This window comes from Nomascus leucogenys, chromosome 1a, assembly GCF_006542625.1.
Source record: "Nomascus leucogenys isolate Asia chromosome 1a, Asia_NLE_v1, whole genome shotgun sequence".
In the NCBI taxonomy this organism is placed as follows: Eukaryota; Metazoa; Chordata; class Mammalia; order Primates; family Hylobatidae; genus Nomascus; species Nomascus leucogenys.
In genome coordinates, this window is record NC_044381.1 from 86,411,665 (window position 1) to 86,430,408 (window position 18,744).

The following is an 18,744-nucleotide window of genomic DNA, read 5'->3' on the forward strand; positions in this document are numbered from 1 at the left end:
CTGAAAAGGGCACAAAGACCTCCTAGAAAGAGTACTTGATTTGATCAACACTAAGAAGTTCATCTGTCTGCTGCTGCCACGGACAAGCTGTATCACCAGAAAGTCATTTATAACGTTTGCGTCAATAGTAGGTACAAACCTTGGAGCTATAATTAAGATTCCTTTAATTATGCTGGAAAAGTGAGGTAAAAGTGTTATTAGCTTCACATAAATCACAGCAAAATGTGTTGCGCACTACTTAAACTTTCTCCAAATTCTTTGTGTAGCAGCTATTGGTTTTTAAACTTACAATGAAAAAATGCTTTGCAAGAAAATTCAATCTTCAAAGACAAAAAAATAAAAAAGCACTCAGGGAGAAAATATAACTAAAGGATATTTATTTATTTTTACCAAGACTTTATCTTGAGGACATGGCTAAACTTCCTTTTCACCCCCGACCCCATCTTGAAGAAGGATTAGTATGTGAATGTTATAAAGTAGATATGAACAGTTGAAGGACTGGAACCAACATTAAGTGACGAAGAACAACTTCCATCTAAATCATCATAAAAATGTTTAAGTAAAAAAAAAAAAAAGAAAGAAAAAAAAAGAGGAGGTAACAGGGGTTTCCGATTGAACAAGATCCTCACATTTCATCTAATACAGTCAATCTTGGCTAGAGTATAACAAAGTGGAAACAGGATTACTATGATACAAAACTTCCACTACAGCACGCTGTACACACCTGTGTTCCAAGCCCACCCCAACCCCCAAAATGCTTCCAACACAATTATTTCCCAGCCTGTTGGGCCTGCCGACGAAGGAGCACGTAGATCTTCTCTTTAATCCAGTCTTTGTTATAAGGCTGGTATGTCTGGGTATCAGCTCGGTAACTGAGGAGAGAAAGGGAATAAAGCAAAGTCACAGTGGTCAATCACTGCCAGGTGTTTAAATCCCCAAATTATAACTGCCCAATGATGGCACAGATGTGCACATTTCCAAAAATGAACTTAATGAAAAGTTGAAAGAGCTACTTACACAGTCGTTGAATTTTAAGTGACATGAACTTTATATCACCTAGTACAATCTTACAGTGGAAAAAGAAAACGTGACTTAGAACTTTTAAGTTAAATGCCCAATATGTTACATATCTACTTCTTCACAGAGTATGACCAGAAACCATGTGTTCTTCCTCCTACATAGTTTCTATTTTTATGGTTCCTTTAGAGATTAAAAAACAACTACAAAAAAAATTGGCTGGGTGCAGTGGCTCATGCCTGTAATCCCAGCACTTTGGGAGGCTGAGGCGGGTGGATCACTTGAGGTCAGGAGTTCAAGACTAGCCTGGCCAACGTGGTGAAACCTTGTCTCTACTAAAATACAAAAATTAGCTGGGCATGGTGGCGCACACCTGTAGTCCTGGCTACTCTGGAGGTTGAGGCAGGAGAATTGCTTCAACCAGTGGAGGATACAGTGAGCCGAGATCGTGCCACTGCACTCCTGTGAGTCAGACTCCATCTCAAAAAAAACAAAAACAAAAACAAAAACAACAATACTAGAACAAACTTTAGATTTGCAATGTTTATTCTGAATTAACTAAAAAACATGTACTGGCAACAAAGATTTCTTGCTGATTTCCCTCCCCCTGTAAAGTATTAAGGAAATCTTAAAACTGTATTTTAGGATTTGCTTTTTAAAATAAATAATGCTAGAGGCCTATGGAGAAGAATTATCAGAAGACATAGTAAGCTCCAAAATATCTCTAATCAGAAGGGTAAGGAGTACACAGACTAGCATTAGCCGTAAAACTCCAATGGGACTGTGAGTAGTATCTAGTAAGATGTCACAGAGTACTAGGTGTCGCTTTAAATTCTTATTGGAATTAACTCATTTTTACAACCCTGTAAGTAAGTACAATTATCCTCACTGCCCCCCGCACCGACCCCTGCTTTTTTTTGAGACAGAATCTCACTCTGTCACGCAGTCTGGAGTGCGATGGTGCCATCTTGGCTCACTGCAACCTCTGCCACCTGGGTTCACATGATTCTCCTGCCTCAGCCTCCTGAGTAGGTAAGACTATAGGCATGTGCCACCACGTCCAGCTAATTTTTTGTATTTTTAGTAGAGACGAGTTTTCACTATGTTGGCCAAGTTGGTCTTGAACTCCTGACCCTCAAGTGATCCAGCCGCCTTGGCCGCCCAAAGTGCTGGGATTACAGGCATGAACCACCGCACCTGGCCTCCTTTTTCATAAATGAGAAACCAAGGCTTTAAAAAGTGAAGCAAGTTATTAGCTAGGTAATGCTGGACTGGAGATAAGATTTTAAATACTCCTGACTCCAGAGTCCTCACTGTTAATCACTAAGTTAGAAACCTAAACTAAAATTTTTGGCAAGGGAAATAAATTCCAAAGTAGGAATGCTTTATACAACTAACATCATATTCTTCCTCTGAACAGTAAGGTCACAATCTGATTTATTAAAAATGTACAAGATTCCCATTTTTAAAAATGCTTAACCAAATTTAAAAATTCTAAAATGTAATTTTTTCTGAAAACTATTTGTCCATGTTTCCTAATTAAATAAGCTCTAAGCTAGTCTACTGCAAAATGTAGCAGAAGAGACTATAACATTTATATTAACACTGGAAAATAACTTAAAAAGGAACAAAATTTCTCACAATTATCATATCTGGGTGGGACAGGCTTTGTTTATACCATTAACCCCAAAAAAATCACTCTGGTTTGTGAACATTTAGGAATCCATCAACTTGCATGCAATTTTCCAACTCATCAAATAGTAGGCCAGGTGCCTGTGGCTCACGCCTGTAATCCCAGCACTTTGGGAGGCTGAGGCAGGCGGGTCACAATGTCAAGAGATCAAGACCATCCTGGCCAACATTGTGAAACCCCGTCTCTACTAAAAAAAAATACAAAAATTAGCTGGGTGTGGTGGCGCGCACCTGTAGTCCCAGCTACTTGGGAGGCTGAGGCAGGAGAATCGCTTGAACCCTGGCGACAGTGCAAGACTCTATCTCCAAAAAAAAAAAAAAAAGCAATAATGCCTTCTTTATGGAAAGCTGTGTGTCGATGGCTGTTAACTGGCACTTGAAAATGAGACAATTAAATGTTAAATACTTTAATAAAATGTCTAGTCATTGGCACAGATGAATCTTTTAACCTACTGTTATGGTCAATGAATGTATGTGTGTGTGTGTGTATATATATGTATATATATATATATATATATATATATATAAGAATATATATAAGAACAGAAGCTGTGGGTCTGGGCAGTGAAATCAGAAGTGTCTTCAGTGATAACTTCTCTTACTGATCAGGAATACCCCTCGTCATTATAATAACCGACGGTGAAAATGTTCTTTATGTCTCTAAGCAAACAAGAAAATACTGCATAATCAAAAGGGTATTATTTTCATCTTACAAAAAGCTTATTTAAAAAACGTACAGATCAGAAAACTGGAAAAATCTGACTCTGACTTTAAGTATATGAAATACAAATTTTCATGCCTACATTTTATTATAGGCATGGTCAGTTTGCTCTGGGTTTAGTCATGTTAAAAAGTAGAATCTTATTTATTCCATTTCCACCTACACTGTTTAAAAAGAATTAATTAAAAAAAGTCCTAGGTCACTGCCATGTAAATTTAATAGAAGCTATAAGCACACAACCAACTACAAACCAAAAATGGACCCAGTCTCTGGTCTGAGGAGTAACAGCCCAAATCACAGGATGTGCTGTGGCAGTAGGTCTTTGGAAACAATACCTGATTTCTCCTGAATATTCAAAGAACAAAAAGGACATAACCAAAGTCACCTGGGAAAAATAGTTTTAAGTCCTAAATTTGATTCTGAAAGTTTTTCAGAGGGCAAAAAATTTTCAACATTAGAAACAAACATAAATAGTTACAGGTTTTCAAGCTATGATAATTTATGGTTTTTAACACTCTGAAACTACTAAAAAACCATACATTATCATTAACCTCTCTTCCATATTTCTGGAACTACTGTAGGTGGAAGAATTATCTAGGTAATAATTAAAGCTTTCCTCCTATTTTGCTTTAAGATAGCAAATATTGTATTAAAAATCAGTTTAGTATGCTAGATATAGTTTCTAGTTTACATTTTAAGTCTAATGCAGCCGGGCACAGTTGCTCAAGCCTGTAACATCACCCCTTGGGGAGGCTGAGGGAGGAGGATCACCTGAGCCCAGGAGTTTGAGACCAGCCTGGGTAATATAGCAAGACTCTGTCTCTAAAATTTTTTTTTATAAAGTCTAGTACAAAGTTAGAAAAGTTATGTTCTGTCATTAATGACATACTTGTAATGTCATTAACATGTCACTTGTAACTGTTTTACTCTGTTTAATTTTCATATTGTTGAAAAAACCTGAACACCTTTTAAATTTCCCTTGAAATTTATAATTTATCTCACATGTAGACATTAAAATTAATATCATTCTAATCCTGGCAAATTTAAGAACATGCTTGTAATTAAAAATAAAACTCTATCCTGACTGCTTCAATCTAGTTGAAAAGGGAGTTGCTGCATATCTAATAGTGCTGAGCTCAGCAAGCACTTGATCCTCACAAGGCGTCTTGTGAACTAGATTTGTCTGAATTTTACAAATGAGCAAACTAAAGTTTAGCAATACAAAGCCGCCTTGTCAAAGGGAGCTAGCAAATGGTAGAGCCAGGATTCAAACCCAGCTATGTCTAATTCTGCCACTCCAACTAGCTCTTAACCACAGCCTCCCAAGATGAGTACAACATGATCCTTTGCTTCAAGTTTACTTCCCACTTACTGGGAGTAAGTACAACATCCCAAAAGTGTCAGGATTAGATCCTGAATGTTTCACTAAGGTTCTTTTATAAAACCATAAAGACAACCGTTAATTTTTAATCAATGCAGAACATAGCTCTGTAATATAAGTAAGGGGAATAGAAAATTATCAATAATTTTAGAAAGCTATGTCTCAAATAACAACACAAGTGACGTGCATTTATATAACTAATATTTACTCAGCACTAATTATGTACCAGAGATGCAGCAGTGAACAAAAACAAAGCAACTTGTTCTTAAATTCTATCAATTAATATACACATTATTGGTAATTTCATATCCAGTGGATGATTATGTCCACAGTTAGGCCTCCCAATTCCATGAAGTCTTTTCCTCTAATGATCTCATCTCCTACCCTCTCTTGGCCAGATCCCTAGACCCTGTCATTTCCAACAACTTCAATTTCCTAATTTCAAGCATGTCATTCTCTGATCACCACTTCCTAACACTCTAAGGTGAGCTATCCTTGATCCAGTGGGACCTACAATGAACTGACCTACCTCTGTTTCCAGCACCTCCTCCTACACCCCCAATTAAAGCTCATGGTCATTCAGTCGTTGCTGTTATCCTCATATATGCCCTCAACCTTTAGCAAAATCTTTACTCTCTACCTACTCCTCACCTGTAACCATCCAGGTGAGAGAGACTAGGAAAAAAAATCCCATGATCACAATGACTGATTTCACTTTAAATCACTATCAGATAGGTACTTTGGAGGACACTTAATACATCCCTGAATTAATTGCAGTTCCCTAATTCTTTCACCTTCCTAGCTTATTTCTTACTTTTCCACAAACCTGTAACACCTGTTTCAAATTATGTCCTTGCTCCTTATCTTTCTGAGATAACTGAAGCACACAGAAGATAATTCCCCCCACCTCCCAAATTTGCCTGTCTTCCCTTTTTTATGATTGAACTGTCCAAGGGACAATTTTAGCTATCAGTTTCTCCTTCTCTAGTACATCATCCCATCAGCCTGCAAACTTACCATTACTTTCCCCACTTTAAAAAAAGCAATTTCCTTCTCCAGCTACAACCCCATTTTTCTGTTCTTTCAAGCAAAATTCTTAAAATAAAGGAAAAAAAAAAAAAAGTAAGCCTGTAATGGCCATCTATAAATCCTCTCTTTTCATTCCTTTCCATACACTGAAATCTGTAAGCATTTTACCCTTGGCACTCTACCACAACTGTTTTGGAAGTCACCAAAGACTTCCACGGTGTCAAATCCAGGGGTCAATTAAATTCTCAGTCCTCACTTATCTGCCCTATCAATGATATGACACACTTCTGCATTTGGCTTCCAGCATATCATTGCTCCCTGCCCCTCCAATCTCCTAAGACTCTCTCCTTCACTCATTCCTCTGCAGCCTCAAAGGCTTCCTTAATGACTTCAAACATGCCAGGCACTCCTACTTCAGGACTTCTACACTAGCTGGCCTTCATCCCCTCTGTCTGGTATGTTTTTCCTATAGATGTCTGAGTGGCTTAAAGTACCATGCAACATTCATTTGAATGTTCTGAGTGACCAAAGTGAAATGGCTACAACTGGAACACAATGAAGAGGTACAGAAAACAAAACTCAAACATCCCAAGGAAATGCATGTTTTGGAAATTTTGGGGAGACAGCATGGTGTAGCCACATTCCAGGATTGGCTCCAGTGGTGATCCAGGAAGTGCCTATGAGTAAGACTTGTATATTTCTCATCACTGCTCTTTCAACTTCTAGCACAGCACCTGGCATGTAATAAATATTCAAGTATCTGATGATTGAGTATCGTATCATAAGGTGCTTCCATTTTCCTCGGTTAAATGAGCTGTATTTACACTCAACTTCTGTTTGCTAATGTAAAAAAGATTAGGTAGGTCTATAGTAACACTTTATGCTCCTTGTTAGTAGTTGTCAGAAGCAGATTATCAATACAAACTATAACAAATACGTTAAAAAATCTCACTCTAACATACCAAAATATACATACTTACACACGGTAGGATTGAAATTAAATTAAACTTCAGCTATACACATATTTAAGTTTTTGAAATGTCATGAAAAAAAGATAATCTTAGTTTTAATCCAAAACCAACGGCTTTAGGACAAAGACTGTAAACGAAAAAAAAAAAAAATTAGGTATAAGGAACAAAGAACAGGGACATGGAACTTCTTAATTAGGATCCTTTCTGGATACTAACTATATCAATTAGCAAAGTTATTTTTTTCTGTGCCTTTGGCTTTATGTTGCCAATCTCTTATTTCTGTAAGAGAAATATTAATTACTATACACTATGCAAATGCAAAGATCAGTGTCAGGCACATAATTAGCTCCCAATACCATAAATCACCTCAAACAGACAGAAAAACAATAGAAAATACAAGATAAAAGACATGTTGGCTAATACTTACACCAGGCAGCTGAGGTCTGCCAGATCATCGATGAAATCAAACAACTGACTGATGTCATATGTGATAGAGGGACTGTTGGGATTCATTCTTTTCAGATGTTCTTCATACATTTTACAAACGCCTAAGAAAGGATAGGAAAAAAAGCAAAATCTTACAATCACATACACTTCTAGATATGAGCTGTGCTTATGAGCAGTGCTATATGTTGATATCATATTTAATAAAGTTGGGCTGGGGAAAAGATGATAGATTGATAGCTTTTGATTATTGCCACTAGCAAATACTTTATTTTATAAATTCACCAGGTCAGGTTAGTGGCTTACGCCTGTAATCCCAGCTCTTTGGGAGGCTGAGGCAGGAGCATCACTTGAGCCCCACAGTTTAAGACCAGCCTGCCTGGGCAACACAGGGAGACCTCATCTCTACAAAAATTTAAAAATTAGCCAGGCGTGATGGCGTGTGCTTGTGGTCCCAGCTATCTGGGAAGCTGAGGTGGGAGAATCACTTGGCTGCAGTGAGCCATGATTACATCACTGCACTCCAGTCTGGGCAGCTGAGAAATTCACCACAATGTTGGTGTAACTATTTTGTGTCTTAATAATAAAATGATTACTTCAAACCACCGGAGCTAAGGGACTTCAAAGACTTGCCATCTGATGGCTCAAACAAGTAACATTGTGGGTCTTAACAGGTTTTTCAGTAATTCTTCCTAAAGCCACAGAGCAAAAAAAAAAAAAAAAAAAAAAAAAGTCACATTAAAAACTGGCAACAAAGAAAGAGATTATCCTAATGTGTATTTAAGATCCTAGACTAGGCCGGGCACAGTGGCTCACACCTGCTGGGATCCAGCACTTTGGGAGGCCGAGGCGAGCAGATCACGAGGTCAGGAGATCGAGACCATCCTGACCAACACGGTGAAATTCCGTCTCTACTAAAAAACACAAAAAATTAGCCAGGCATGGTGGCAGGCGCCTGTAGCCCCAGCTATTCGGGAGGCTGAAGCAGGAGAATGGCATGAACCTGGGAGGTGGAGATTGCAGTGAGCCGAGATTGGCCACTGCACTCCAGCCCGGGCGACAAGAGCAAGACTCTTGTCTAAAAAAAAAAAAAAATCCTAGACTATGGATTCAGACAGACTTGAGTTCCAGCTCTGCCCCTGTCAAACCGAGGACAAACGACGCCATTCCCTGAACCACACCTGTCAAACAGAGTTAAGAGTGCCTCTTCACAGAATTGTGAGGTTTATTTGAAATAATACATATAAAGCATTAGCACATGAACAAGGATACAAGTACTTAAATATAATAAAAAAGATAATGAGCAAAATCTTTAATAGCAAGCCCACATTACTAATTATAATTAGCTATAGAGTACATTATCTATTTAGTTTTTATTCAATAATACTCTCCTTTTTTTTTCTTTGAGACGGAGTTTTGCTCTTGTTGCCCAGGCTGGAGTGCAATGATGCAATCTTGGCTCACTGCAACCTCCGCCTCCTAGGTTCAAGCGATTCTCCTGCCTCTGCCTCGGCCCCCCAAGTAGCTGGGATTACAGGCACCCGCCACCACACCCAGCTAACTTTTTGTATTTTTAGTAGAGATGGGGTTTTACCATGTTGGCCAGGCTGATCTTGAACTCCTGACCTCAGGTGATCAGCCCACCTCAGCCTCCCAAAGGGCTGGGATTACAGGCGTGAGCCGGCCTGATACTCTCCTTATTCCCACAAAAGGAGAATACACCTTTTCAGTCTATTCCTACTGTCAACTATTTTAAGACTACTATGATGAATGGATAAGTGACATAAATGCTAGTTATCTAGAAAAAACATGTCCTATACTGTATACATAAGCCTTTTATTAGCTCCAAATTAACTTTACAAATTTCCTAATAAAAATACTATTCAATCACAGAACTATTAAACAACTATTTTAGGTTTTTTATTGCTACTGGCATACTACATTGTGATCACAGAATATCACCCATGAGTTAATGAATGGAAAGAAAATAAAAACTAGGAAAATAAATTCCTGTATGTTAAAAGGGCATTGACCCACAGTTATACTTTTTTTTTTCTTTGAGATGGAGTTTTTGCTCTTGTTGCCCAGGCCGGAGTGCAATGGCACAATCTCAGCTCACTGCAACCTCCACCTCCCGGATTCAAGCGATTCTCTTGCCTCAGCCTCAGCCTCCCGAGTAGCTGGGATTACAGGTGTGTGCCACCACGCCCGGCTAATTTTTGTATTTTTAGTACAGACAGGGTTTCACCATGCTGGCCAGGCTGGTCTCAAACTCCTGAGCTCAGGTGATCCATCCGCGTCGGCCTCCCAAAGTGCTGGGATTACAGGCATAAGCCACCATGCCCAGCCTCCATTATACTTAATGGTTAAAGACGGGATGCTTTTCTGTTAAGATTAGGAAGAATATCAGAATATTTATTGTTGCTACTTGTATCCAACATTGTACTAGAAGTTCTAGCCAGGGCAATTAGGCAAGAAAGAGAGACAACAGGCCTTCAGATTGGAAAGGAAGAAGTACAGCCATCATTATTTGCAGATGACATTATCTTACAGATAGAAAATCCTAAGGAAACAATAAAAATCTATTAGAACTAATAAATGAGTACAGCAAGGTTGCAGGATATAGGATCAGTATATGAAAATAAATTTTATTTCTATGCCTTAGCAACAAGTCTGAAAATAAAATTAAGAAAACTCCATTTATAACAGCATAAAAAAGAATAAAATCCTTAGAAATAAACGAAACACAAGAAGTACAAAACGTGTACACTCTACACCATAAAATGTCATGGAAAGACTCTTTTCTTTCCCTTGAGACACAGTCTCATTCTGTTGCCCAGGCTGGAGTGCAGTGGCCCAATTACAGCTCACTGCAGCCTTGACCTCTTAAGTTCAAGTGATCCTCCCAAGGATCTGTGACTATAGGTATGTGCCACCATGCCCAGCTAATTTTTGTACTTTTTTGGAGAGCAGGGGTTTCATCATGTTGTCCAGGCTAGTCTCAAAGTCCTGGGCTCAAGCAATCCGCTCACCTTGGCCTCCCAAAGTCCTGGGATGACAGGTGTGAGCCACCACACCATGCTGGAAAGTAAAGCCACCACACCATGCTTAATAAATGGAAAGACATCCCATGTTCATGAGTTGGAAGACCTGATGCCAATACTCCCCCAGATGATCTACGGATTCAACGCAATTCCTATAAAAATCCAAGCTGCTTTTGCAGAAACCAACAAGCTAATCCTAAATTTGACACAGAAATGCAGGAGATCCAAGACAGCCAAAATAATCTTGAAAAAGAACACTGGAGGATTCAAACTTCCTGATTTCAAAACTTACTATGAAACTACTGCAATCAAGACAATATGGTATTGGCATGAGGATAGGTATCTAGATCAATGGAACAGAAACGAGAGTCCAGAAACAAACCCTCACATTTATGGTCAATTGCTTTTTGACAAGCATGCCAAAACAATTCAACGAAGGACAGTATTTTCAACAAATGATGCTAGGACAAGAGGACAGTCACATGTGAAAGAATGAAGTTGGACATATCCCTACAACAGACCAGAGACTTAAAAGTAGGAGCCCAAACTATAAGACCCATAGAAAAAAATAAAGGCATTAATATTTGTGACCTTGGATAAACCAATGGTTTCTTAGATATGACACCAAAAACACAACAAAAAGGAAAATATGCAAGTTAAAGTTTATAAAAATAAAAAACTTTTGTGCTCCAAAAGACACTATTAAGAAAGTGAGAAGACATCACAAACTGGGAGAAAACCTTTATAAAACATCTATCTGATAAAGGACTAATGTCCAAAAATATACAAAGAACTCCTAAAACTTAACCATAATCACTCAATGAAAAATGGGCAGAAGATCTGGATACCTCAATAAAGATATACATGGCAAATAAGCATATGAAAAGATGACATTATATGTCATTAGGGAATTGCAAATTAAAACAATAAGATACCTTAGAATGGCTAAAATCTAAATCAGTGACAACACCAAATGCTGGTAAGGATGTGGAACAGAAACTCATTCACTGCTGGTGGGAATGCAAAATGGTCCTGCCACATCTGAAGACAGTTTGGCAGTTTCTTACAAAGCTAAACATACTTGTACCACATAATTTAGCAATCACTCTCCTACATATTTACCCAAATGAGCTGAAAACTTAGGTCCGCACAAAAACCTACACAGAAATGTTTATAGCAGCTTTATTCATAATTGCCAAAAAATAGAAGCAACCAAGATGCTCTTCAATAAGTGAATGGATAACCAAACCATGGTTCATTCATTCAAGGGAATATTATTCAGCAATAAAAAGAAATGAGCTATGCAGCCACACACACAAAAAGTAAGAACCATAAAAGCATACTGCTAGGTTGGCCAGGAATGGGGGCTCATGCCTGTGATCCCCAGACTTTGGGAGGCTGAGGTGGACAGATCACTTGAGGTCAGGAGTTTGAGACCAGCCTGGCCTACACAGTAAAACCCGTCTCTACTAAAAATACAAAAAAAGGTAGCCAGGCATGGTGGCGCAGGCCTGTAATCCCAGCTATTTGGGTGGCTGAGGCAGGAGAATCGCTTGAAGCAGGAGGCAGAGGTTGCAGTGAGCTGAGATTGCGTCACAGCACTCCAGCCTGGGTGACAGAGAAAGACTCTGTCTCACACACCAAAAAAAAAAAAAAAAAAAAAAAAAAAAGCATATTGCTAGGTTAAAGCAGCCAGTCTGAAAAGGCTTCATACTCCATAACTCCAACATTACAGTCCAGAAAAGGCAAAACTACAGAGATGGTAAAAAGATCAGGGGTTTGGGGGTGGTGGCAGGGAAGGAGGTATAGGTGGAGCAATGGGGATTTCTGGTAGTGAAACTACTCTGTATGATACAGTAAAGGTAGATACATGTAATTATACATGTCAAAACCCACAGAATGTTTAACACATACAGTAAACCCTAACATAAACTGTGAACTTTATTTAATAATAATCTATTTTCCCATAAGCCTAAAACTGCTCTAAAAACATGGTCTTAAATAAAGTCTTTAACTGCTCTTAAAAAAAAGTGAGGGGGGAGGAGAAAAATGCTCTGATCTACAGGGGAATATTTACTACAAGAAAAAAATAGAATAATAAAATTACCATTTGGCAACCACATCATGTGAGAACTTACTATTTTAACATTTTTTTGTTTTAGTTTTTTAAATGGGAAATACATCACCATTTTGAATTTTTAGAAAAAGAGCTACCAAGTCATGAAAAGACATGGAAGAAACATAATAAATGCACACTGCTAAGTAAAAAAAGCCAGTTAAGAAAAAGCCACACACGATAATGATTCCAACTATATGACATTCTGGAAAAGGCAAAACTATGGAGACAGTAAAAAGACCAATGGTTCCCAGAGGTTGAGGGTGGGGTAGGAGGGGATGAATAGGTAGAGCACAAGAAATGTTTAAGGCAGGGCAGTGAAACCATTCTGTGTGATGCTGTAATGGCGGACACATGACGCTGCGCATTTGGGAAAATCCAAGTAATGTAGGACATAAGAATGAAACCTACTATAAACTATGAACTTTACTTAACGATAATGTATCAGTAATGAATACTGGTTCACCACTGTTACAAATGTACCACACCAGTGAAATTCATTAATAATAGGGGAAATTGTGTAGGGGTGAAGAAAGAGAGTAATATGGGAAAACTGTAGTTTCTGTTCAATTTTTCTACAACCCTGAAACTGCCCTGAGAAATAACAGTATTGCAGAATCAAAGATCAAACACGATAATATAGGTTAGGTAACAATTTGCTAAGAGAGCTTGCATACAAAATCTACATCAATAGCAGGCAGAAATGTCAGCAGAGAAATGGATCTGTAAAGAGATGAAGAAAAAAATGCCATGTTCTTCTTTAAGAATTAGAGTAGATGGCCAGGAGTGGTGGCTCACGTCTGTAATCCCAACACTTTGGGAAGCCGAGGTGGGTGGATCACTTGAGGTCAGGAGTTTGGGACCAGCCCGGCCAACGTGGCAAAATCCTGTGTTTACTAAAAATACAAAAATTAGCTGGGCGTGGTGGCACACACCTGTAGTCCCAGTTACTCAGGAGGCTGAGGAAGGAGAATCATTTGAACCCAGGAGGCAGACGTTGCAGTGAGCTGAGACGCACCACTGGACTCCAGCCTGGGCGACACAGTGAGACTCTGTCTCAAAAAACAAAAAGGAACAAAGACACCTGCACTCATACGTTTATGGCAGTACTATACACAACAGCAAAGTTATGGAATCAACTAAGTGTCCATCAATGGATGACTAGACAAAGGAAATGTGGTGTATGAGTATGCATGCACACACATACCATGGAATACTACTCAGCTATTAAAAAAAGAATAAAACCCTGTCTTTGCAGCAACATGGATGGAATTGGAGGTCATTATCTCAAGTGAAGTAACTCAGACAGTCAAACATCTAATGTGCTCACTTATTAGTGGAGGCTAAATAATGTGTGCACATGGACAGACAGAGTGGAATAACTGACACTGGAGACTACAAAAGGTGGGAGAATGGTGAGGGATGAAAAATCACTACTGTGTACAATGTACACCAGGTGATGGCTACACTAAAAGCCCAGACTTGGTTGGGCGCAGTGGCTCATGCTTATAATGCCAGAACTTTGGGAGGCTAAGGCAGGAGAACTGCCTGAGGCTGGAAGTCTGAGACCAACATGTGCAACACAGTGACCCCATCTCTATAAAAAAAACAAAAAATTAGCCAGGTGTGGTGGCAGGTGCCTCTAGTCCCAGCTATTTGGGAGGCTGAGGCAGGAGGACTGCTTGAGCCCAGGAAACTGAGACTGCAATAAGCCGTGACCACCACTGCACCCCACCCTGGGTGACAGAGCAAGACCCCGTCTCTTAAGGAAAAAAAAAAAAAGGCCCAGACTTTACTACTGTGCAATATATCTATATAAGAAGACTACACTTGTATCCCTTAAATCTATTAAAACAACCTATTAAAAACAAAGACACACAAGTCCATAGTGCTTGAGTTTAACCAGAATATATAAGGGATACCTGTAAAATATTTCCATACTGTAACAAGATAACATGTGACAAATAATAAGAGAATATTTATAAAACAAGCAGCAGCTCTGGAAAGTCACTCATTATATACATTAGTTAAAAAAAAAAAACACGTAATACTTGTAGCAAGGAGGACACTATATACATAATTAATGTTTAAAATGTTCAACAGGCCAAGGCGGATCACTTGAGGTCAGGAGTTCGAGACCAGCCTGGCCAACATGGTGAAACGCCATCTCTACTAAATACACAAAAAATTAGCTGGGTGTGGTGGCCCATGCCTGTAGTCCCAGCTACTTGGGAGGCTGAGGCACAAGAATCACTTGAACCTGGGGGGCAGAGGTTGCGTGAGCCGAGATCGCATTACTGCACTCCAGTCTGGGTGACAGAGCGAGACTCTGTCTCAAATAATAAATAAACAAACAAACAAATAAATAAAATGTTCAATAATTATGGTCCATCCTAAATATCTGCTTTCCCTCCTAAAATTAGCAAGTCAAGAAATTCGGAGGGTTGGAATTGATACAGGCAGGGCCTGGGGTGGATGGACTATTAAAAAAAAAAAGAAATTTAGAGGGGGAAAACCCAGTTCCTAAATGAGACATTTTTCTACCCCCTGATTAGTGTTAAACTCACCTTCCATGCATTCATTCACAGATTCGTAGTCAGCATAAGTTCTGCCTTCTGGCCTCTTGGTAGGCTGTACCAGCAAAATGGTGTGAGACTGCAGGGGGAAAACATGATTTCAATGTTAAGTTTCTATTTGAGAAATTCATAGTATGATAAAAAAATCCCCATTTGTAATGCAATAATGATTGCTAGTTATTAAAATGTAATTAGAGAGGCCAGGCATGGCATCCCATGCCTATAATCCTCGTCCTCTGGGAGGCTGAAAGGGGGAAAATCACTTGAGGCCAGAAGCTTGAGACCAACCTGGGCAACATAGCAAGACCCTATCTCTACAAAAAAATAAAATTTGCCGGGTGCATGCCTGTAGTCCCAGCACTTTGGAAGTCTAAGGCAGGAGGATTCCTTGAGCCCAGGAGGCTGAGACTACAGTGCACCATGATCACACCATTGCATCGAAGAGTGAGGCCCTATCTCTTAAAAGAAAAAAAAAAGTTAGGATACTTTTTCCACAAAAATATTTATGTCTTAGTCTAAGTGTTGTATCTAGCTGGATTCACAACTCTGCTGTACGGTCTCCCTAAGTCTCCCAGTCCTACTGTACTTACTGCCTGCAAGTAATCAGTATAAGCTACCTTGCCCTCCTTTTTCTTTTGTATCTTTTCTTCCCAACTAAATTATAAACCTGCTTAGGTTTTCTGTCTCCAGTGGTCACTTTCCATCTTTAATGCTCTTAAGTCACTAATAAAAACTCAGATAGGCTGATGAAAGGAAACAAAAGGGGAAATAGTATAATAATCACAAGCATGGTTTCAGCTTAAGCTTTTTTTCCAACCTTAGCATAAGAGCGAAGTCACATTTTATCCAGGGGTTAGACTTAACACTAAAGCAGTAGATAAATTAGCAATATAAACATATTGTAAGAATTACCCTTAAAAATCCATTAAACTATTCACCTAGTAGATGACGTGCCTTACTGGGCTTTCTCATACCAAAATCACGTATTAGAATCACACAGAAAGTTAGGTCATCACATTATGAGAAATGTGATATATGCCCAAAAAATAGCAGACAGACTTGTCTTCCACTTCCTGCTCACTGGGAAACATGTTTTTGTTAGTGATCAGTCACTAACAAATCAATCTCAGTGTTTCTCAACCTGGGCTCTATTACATTTTGGGTTGGCTGATTCTTTGTTACAAATATCCCTTGGGGAACAAAAAATCTCATCCAGCTGAGAATTCACTGGTCTGTTGAAAATACGACCCATCCAATTTTTTGCTACATGTGTAAGGTTAATTAAATGCAAGTATGATGCAACTCCACTGTAAACCCAGTCCCAAATCAAACTATTCACTTCTTTCCTTCTCTTCTGCTGTACTAGTATTTTTCAGCCAAAAACCAGAAAACAAAAATTTCCTAACAACAGGAACCCTAAAATGTTTTGGAATTTTTTTTTTTTTTTTTTTTTTTTTTTGGAGACAGAGTTTTGTTCTTGTTGCCCAGGCTGGAGTGCAAAGGCGCGACCTCAGCTCACTGCAACCTCTGCTTCCTGGGTTCAAGCGAATCTTCTGCTTCAGCCTCCCAAGTAGCTGGGATTACAGGCATGCACTACCACACTCGGCTAATTTTGTCTTTTTAGTAGAGATGGGGTTTCTCCATGTTGGTCAGGCTGGTCTTGAACTCCCGACCTCAGGTGATCTGCCCGCCTCGGCCTCCCAAAGTGCTGGGATTACAGGCGTGAGCCACCGCGCCTGGCCAAAATGATCAGAATTTTTAACCATCAAATTGGAACTGAAATAGCTGAAGCCCAGACTTTCTGAATAAACAATGGAAAAATAGTACATTTAACATGACACACAAAACAAAGGGTCATCATACTCTTCTCTCCCCATCAACAACTAAATTACTTTGACTATAAGTTTGAGAGGGTTTGACATAAAAATGGAACTTGGTGACAAGAGACGAAGGATTAACTCTCACCTGTAATAACCTGAGCAGTCAAAGCCTTTGTTAAATCGATTTAAAAACCACAGAAAACATTATATTAGATTATTTGTTATACAGAAGTCTTTGTAAGCTAGCTACTCAAAAAGTTTCAATGAGTCATTTAAGAAAAAATAATTTTGTAGAAACTACGTGCATTCTTGCAGCAGAGCTTGCCCTATACACTAACTATCTCAACTGCTACTATAATAATTGTATTCCAATTCTAATGCAAATTAAAGGACTAATTTGAAAGGGTAAGAATGGAAAAAGCTATACAGCATGTTGCTTTTTATATCTAGTCTTAAAATGAACACTGGGCAAAGTTTACTATTTTCAATACTTACTGCCCAAAGACAAGGATTAAAAATCACTAAGAACATAACATGATACATTTTTAAAACTGTGGTCAAGTGATTATCATTTTTAAATGGCATTGCTTTCCTGCTCAAATTCTTTACAGATTATGCCACCTCTCAAGCCAGTTTTGGTCACTTTCTTCGAATTGGAGCTTACTGATCATCCCGGCTGGGTTCTAATAGAGCTGGTCTCTGAGCTGAGCCTACTTTTCAGCCTCCAGCCCCAAGAGGATATAAATACAGATAAGTACAGGATCGAGGGCTGAGGGACGTGCCACATGCAATACCTAGAGGTCTCAAAAACAGAAAAAAAAAAAAAAAAAAGGCAGAGCACAGGAAAACGAAAGCTGAGAAAACACACTGCAAAGCAAATACGTCCTCTCCTGGCCCACATGCTGGGTATAGCAGAATCTGTCAGCTTTGAGAATAGGTTAGACAACCCTGGCCCATTGTTCCTACAGCAGGCTAGAGCATTTGGAGGGAAAAATACCATATCTGGCGGGGCCCAGTGGCTCACGCCTGTAATTCCAGCACTTTGAGATGCCAAGGCGGGCAGATCACCTTAGGTCAGGAGTTCGAGACCAGCCTGGCCAACGTGGTGAAACGCCGTCTCTACTAAAACACAAAAATTAGCCGGGCGAGGTGGCGGGCGCCTGTAATCCCAGCTACTAGGGAGGCTGAGACAGGAGAATTGCTTGAACCCAGGAGGCGGAGGTTGCAGGGGTCTGAGATCGCGCCACTGCACTCCAGCCTGGGCGATAGAGTGAGACTATCTCAAAAAACAAACAAAACACCACCCCCACGCCTCCATCTACCGAGTAACAATCGGGAGAGAGCTCATCCTCAGGCCCAAGGCACGCCTGACCCGAGCGAGCAGGCGGGCGCGCAACCGCAGGGCGGACCGGGGCTCCGAGGCCTAGAGTCAGGCCTGGCGTCCCTGCGGCGGGAAGAAGTATCAATCCACTGACTGGAGTGGCGGGGTGCATCACGCCGCGCTGCATGGGGCTCGTGGGGAGGGGAAAATGTATGGGGCTGGGGTCGCTCTGGAGGCCAGGGACTCGGACTCGGGTAGCCGCTGAGGCCTTTCTCACCATCGCGCCAAACTCTCTTCGCTGCAGCAGCTGCCGACACCGCCACCGTTACACGAGCTTAGCCACAACGCCGCTAACAGCCAACCCTCGCGAGAGGAGCCGCCGGAAGTCGTCGAAAGTGCAACGCAAAAGAGCCTTTTGGATCATAGAGGCACAGTCACTTCCGGCAGCTAGAGCAGCTACTGACTCTGTTTCAGCCATCTTCGATAAAGGCAAAAAGGTAAGTAAGGGAAAGTTTCCAAGCTTTAGGAAGAATTTTTTTTTTTTTTTTCAAGACGCTGTCTTCCGTACTTTCGTTATTAAATATACGGCTCAAGTGATCACCGGTATAGACA

At 39.9% G+C, this 18,744-nt stretch overlaps 2 protein-coding genes across 2 annotated transcripts in view; one reads left to right on the forward strand and one right to left on the reverse strand.

The window, feature by feature from the left end:
- Positions 1–355: 355 nt before the first annotated feature.
- Positions 356–18,533, reverse strand: ERH (ERH mRNA splicing and mitosis factor). Its single transcript, XM_003263625.3, has 4 exons — positions 18,410–18,533; positions 14,983–15,070; positions 7,239–7,359; positions 356–872 (listed from the first exon to the last, which is right to left on the reverse strand). Exons 1-4 carry the CDS (start codon positions 18,410–18,412, stop codon positions 770–772), a joined length of 315 nt encoding a protein of 104 aa, XP_003263673.1. The 5' UTR covers positions 18,413–18,533; the 3' UTR covers positions 356–769.
- SLC39A9 (solute carrier family 39 member 9) overlaps positions 18,194–18,744 on the forward strand; it is a 74,253-nt gene continuing 73,702 nt past the window's right edge. The window contains exon 1 of the mRNA XM_004087172.3: positions 18,194–18,629. The gene's annotated coding sequence lies outside the window, so the exon portion shown is untranslated. The remainder of the gene's footprint in view (positions 18,630–18,744) is intronic.

Coding starts and splice junctions, on each gene's coding strand:
- ERH (XM_003263625.3), bottom strand. Junction 7,360..14,982: donor TGTGAATGAATGCATGGAAG/GTGAGTTTAACA, acceptor ATCCTTTCTTAG/GCGTTTGTAAAATGTATGAA. Junction 873..7,238: donor GCAGACCTCAGCTGCCTGGT/GTAAGTATTAGC, acceptor TTCTCTCCTCAG/TTACCGAGCTGATACCCAGA.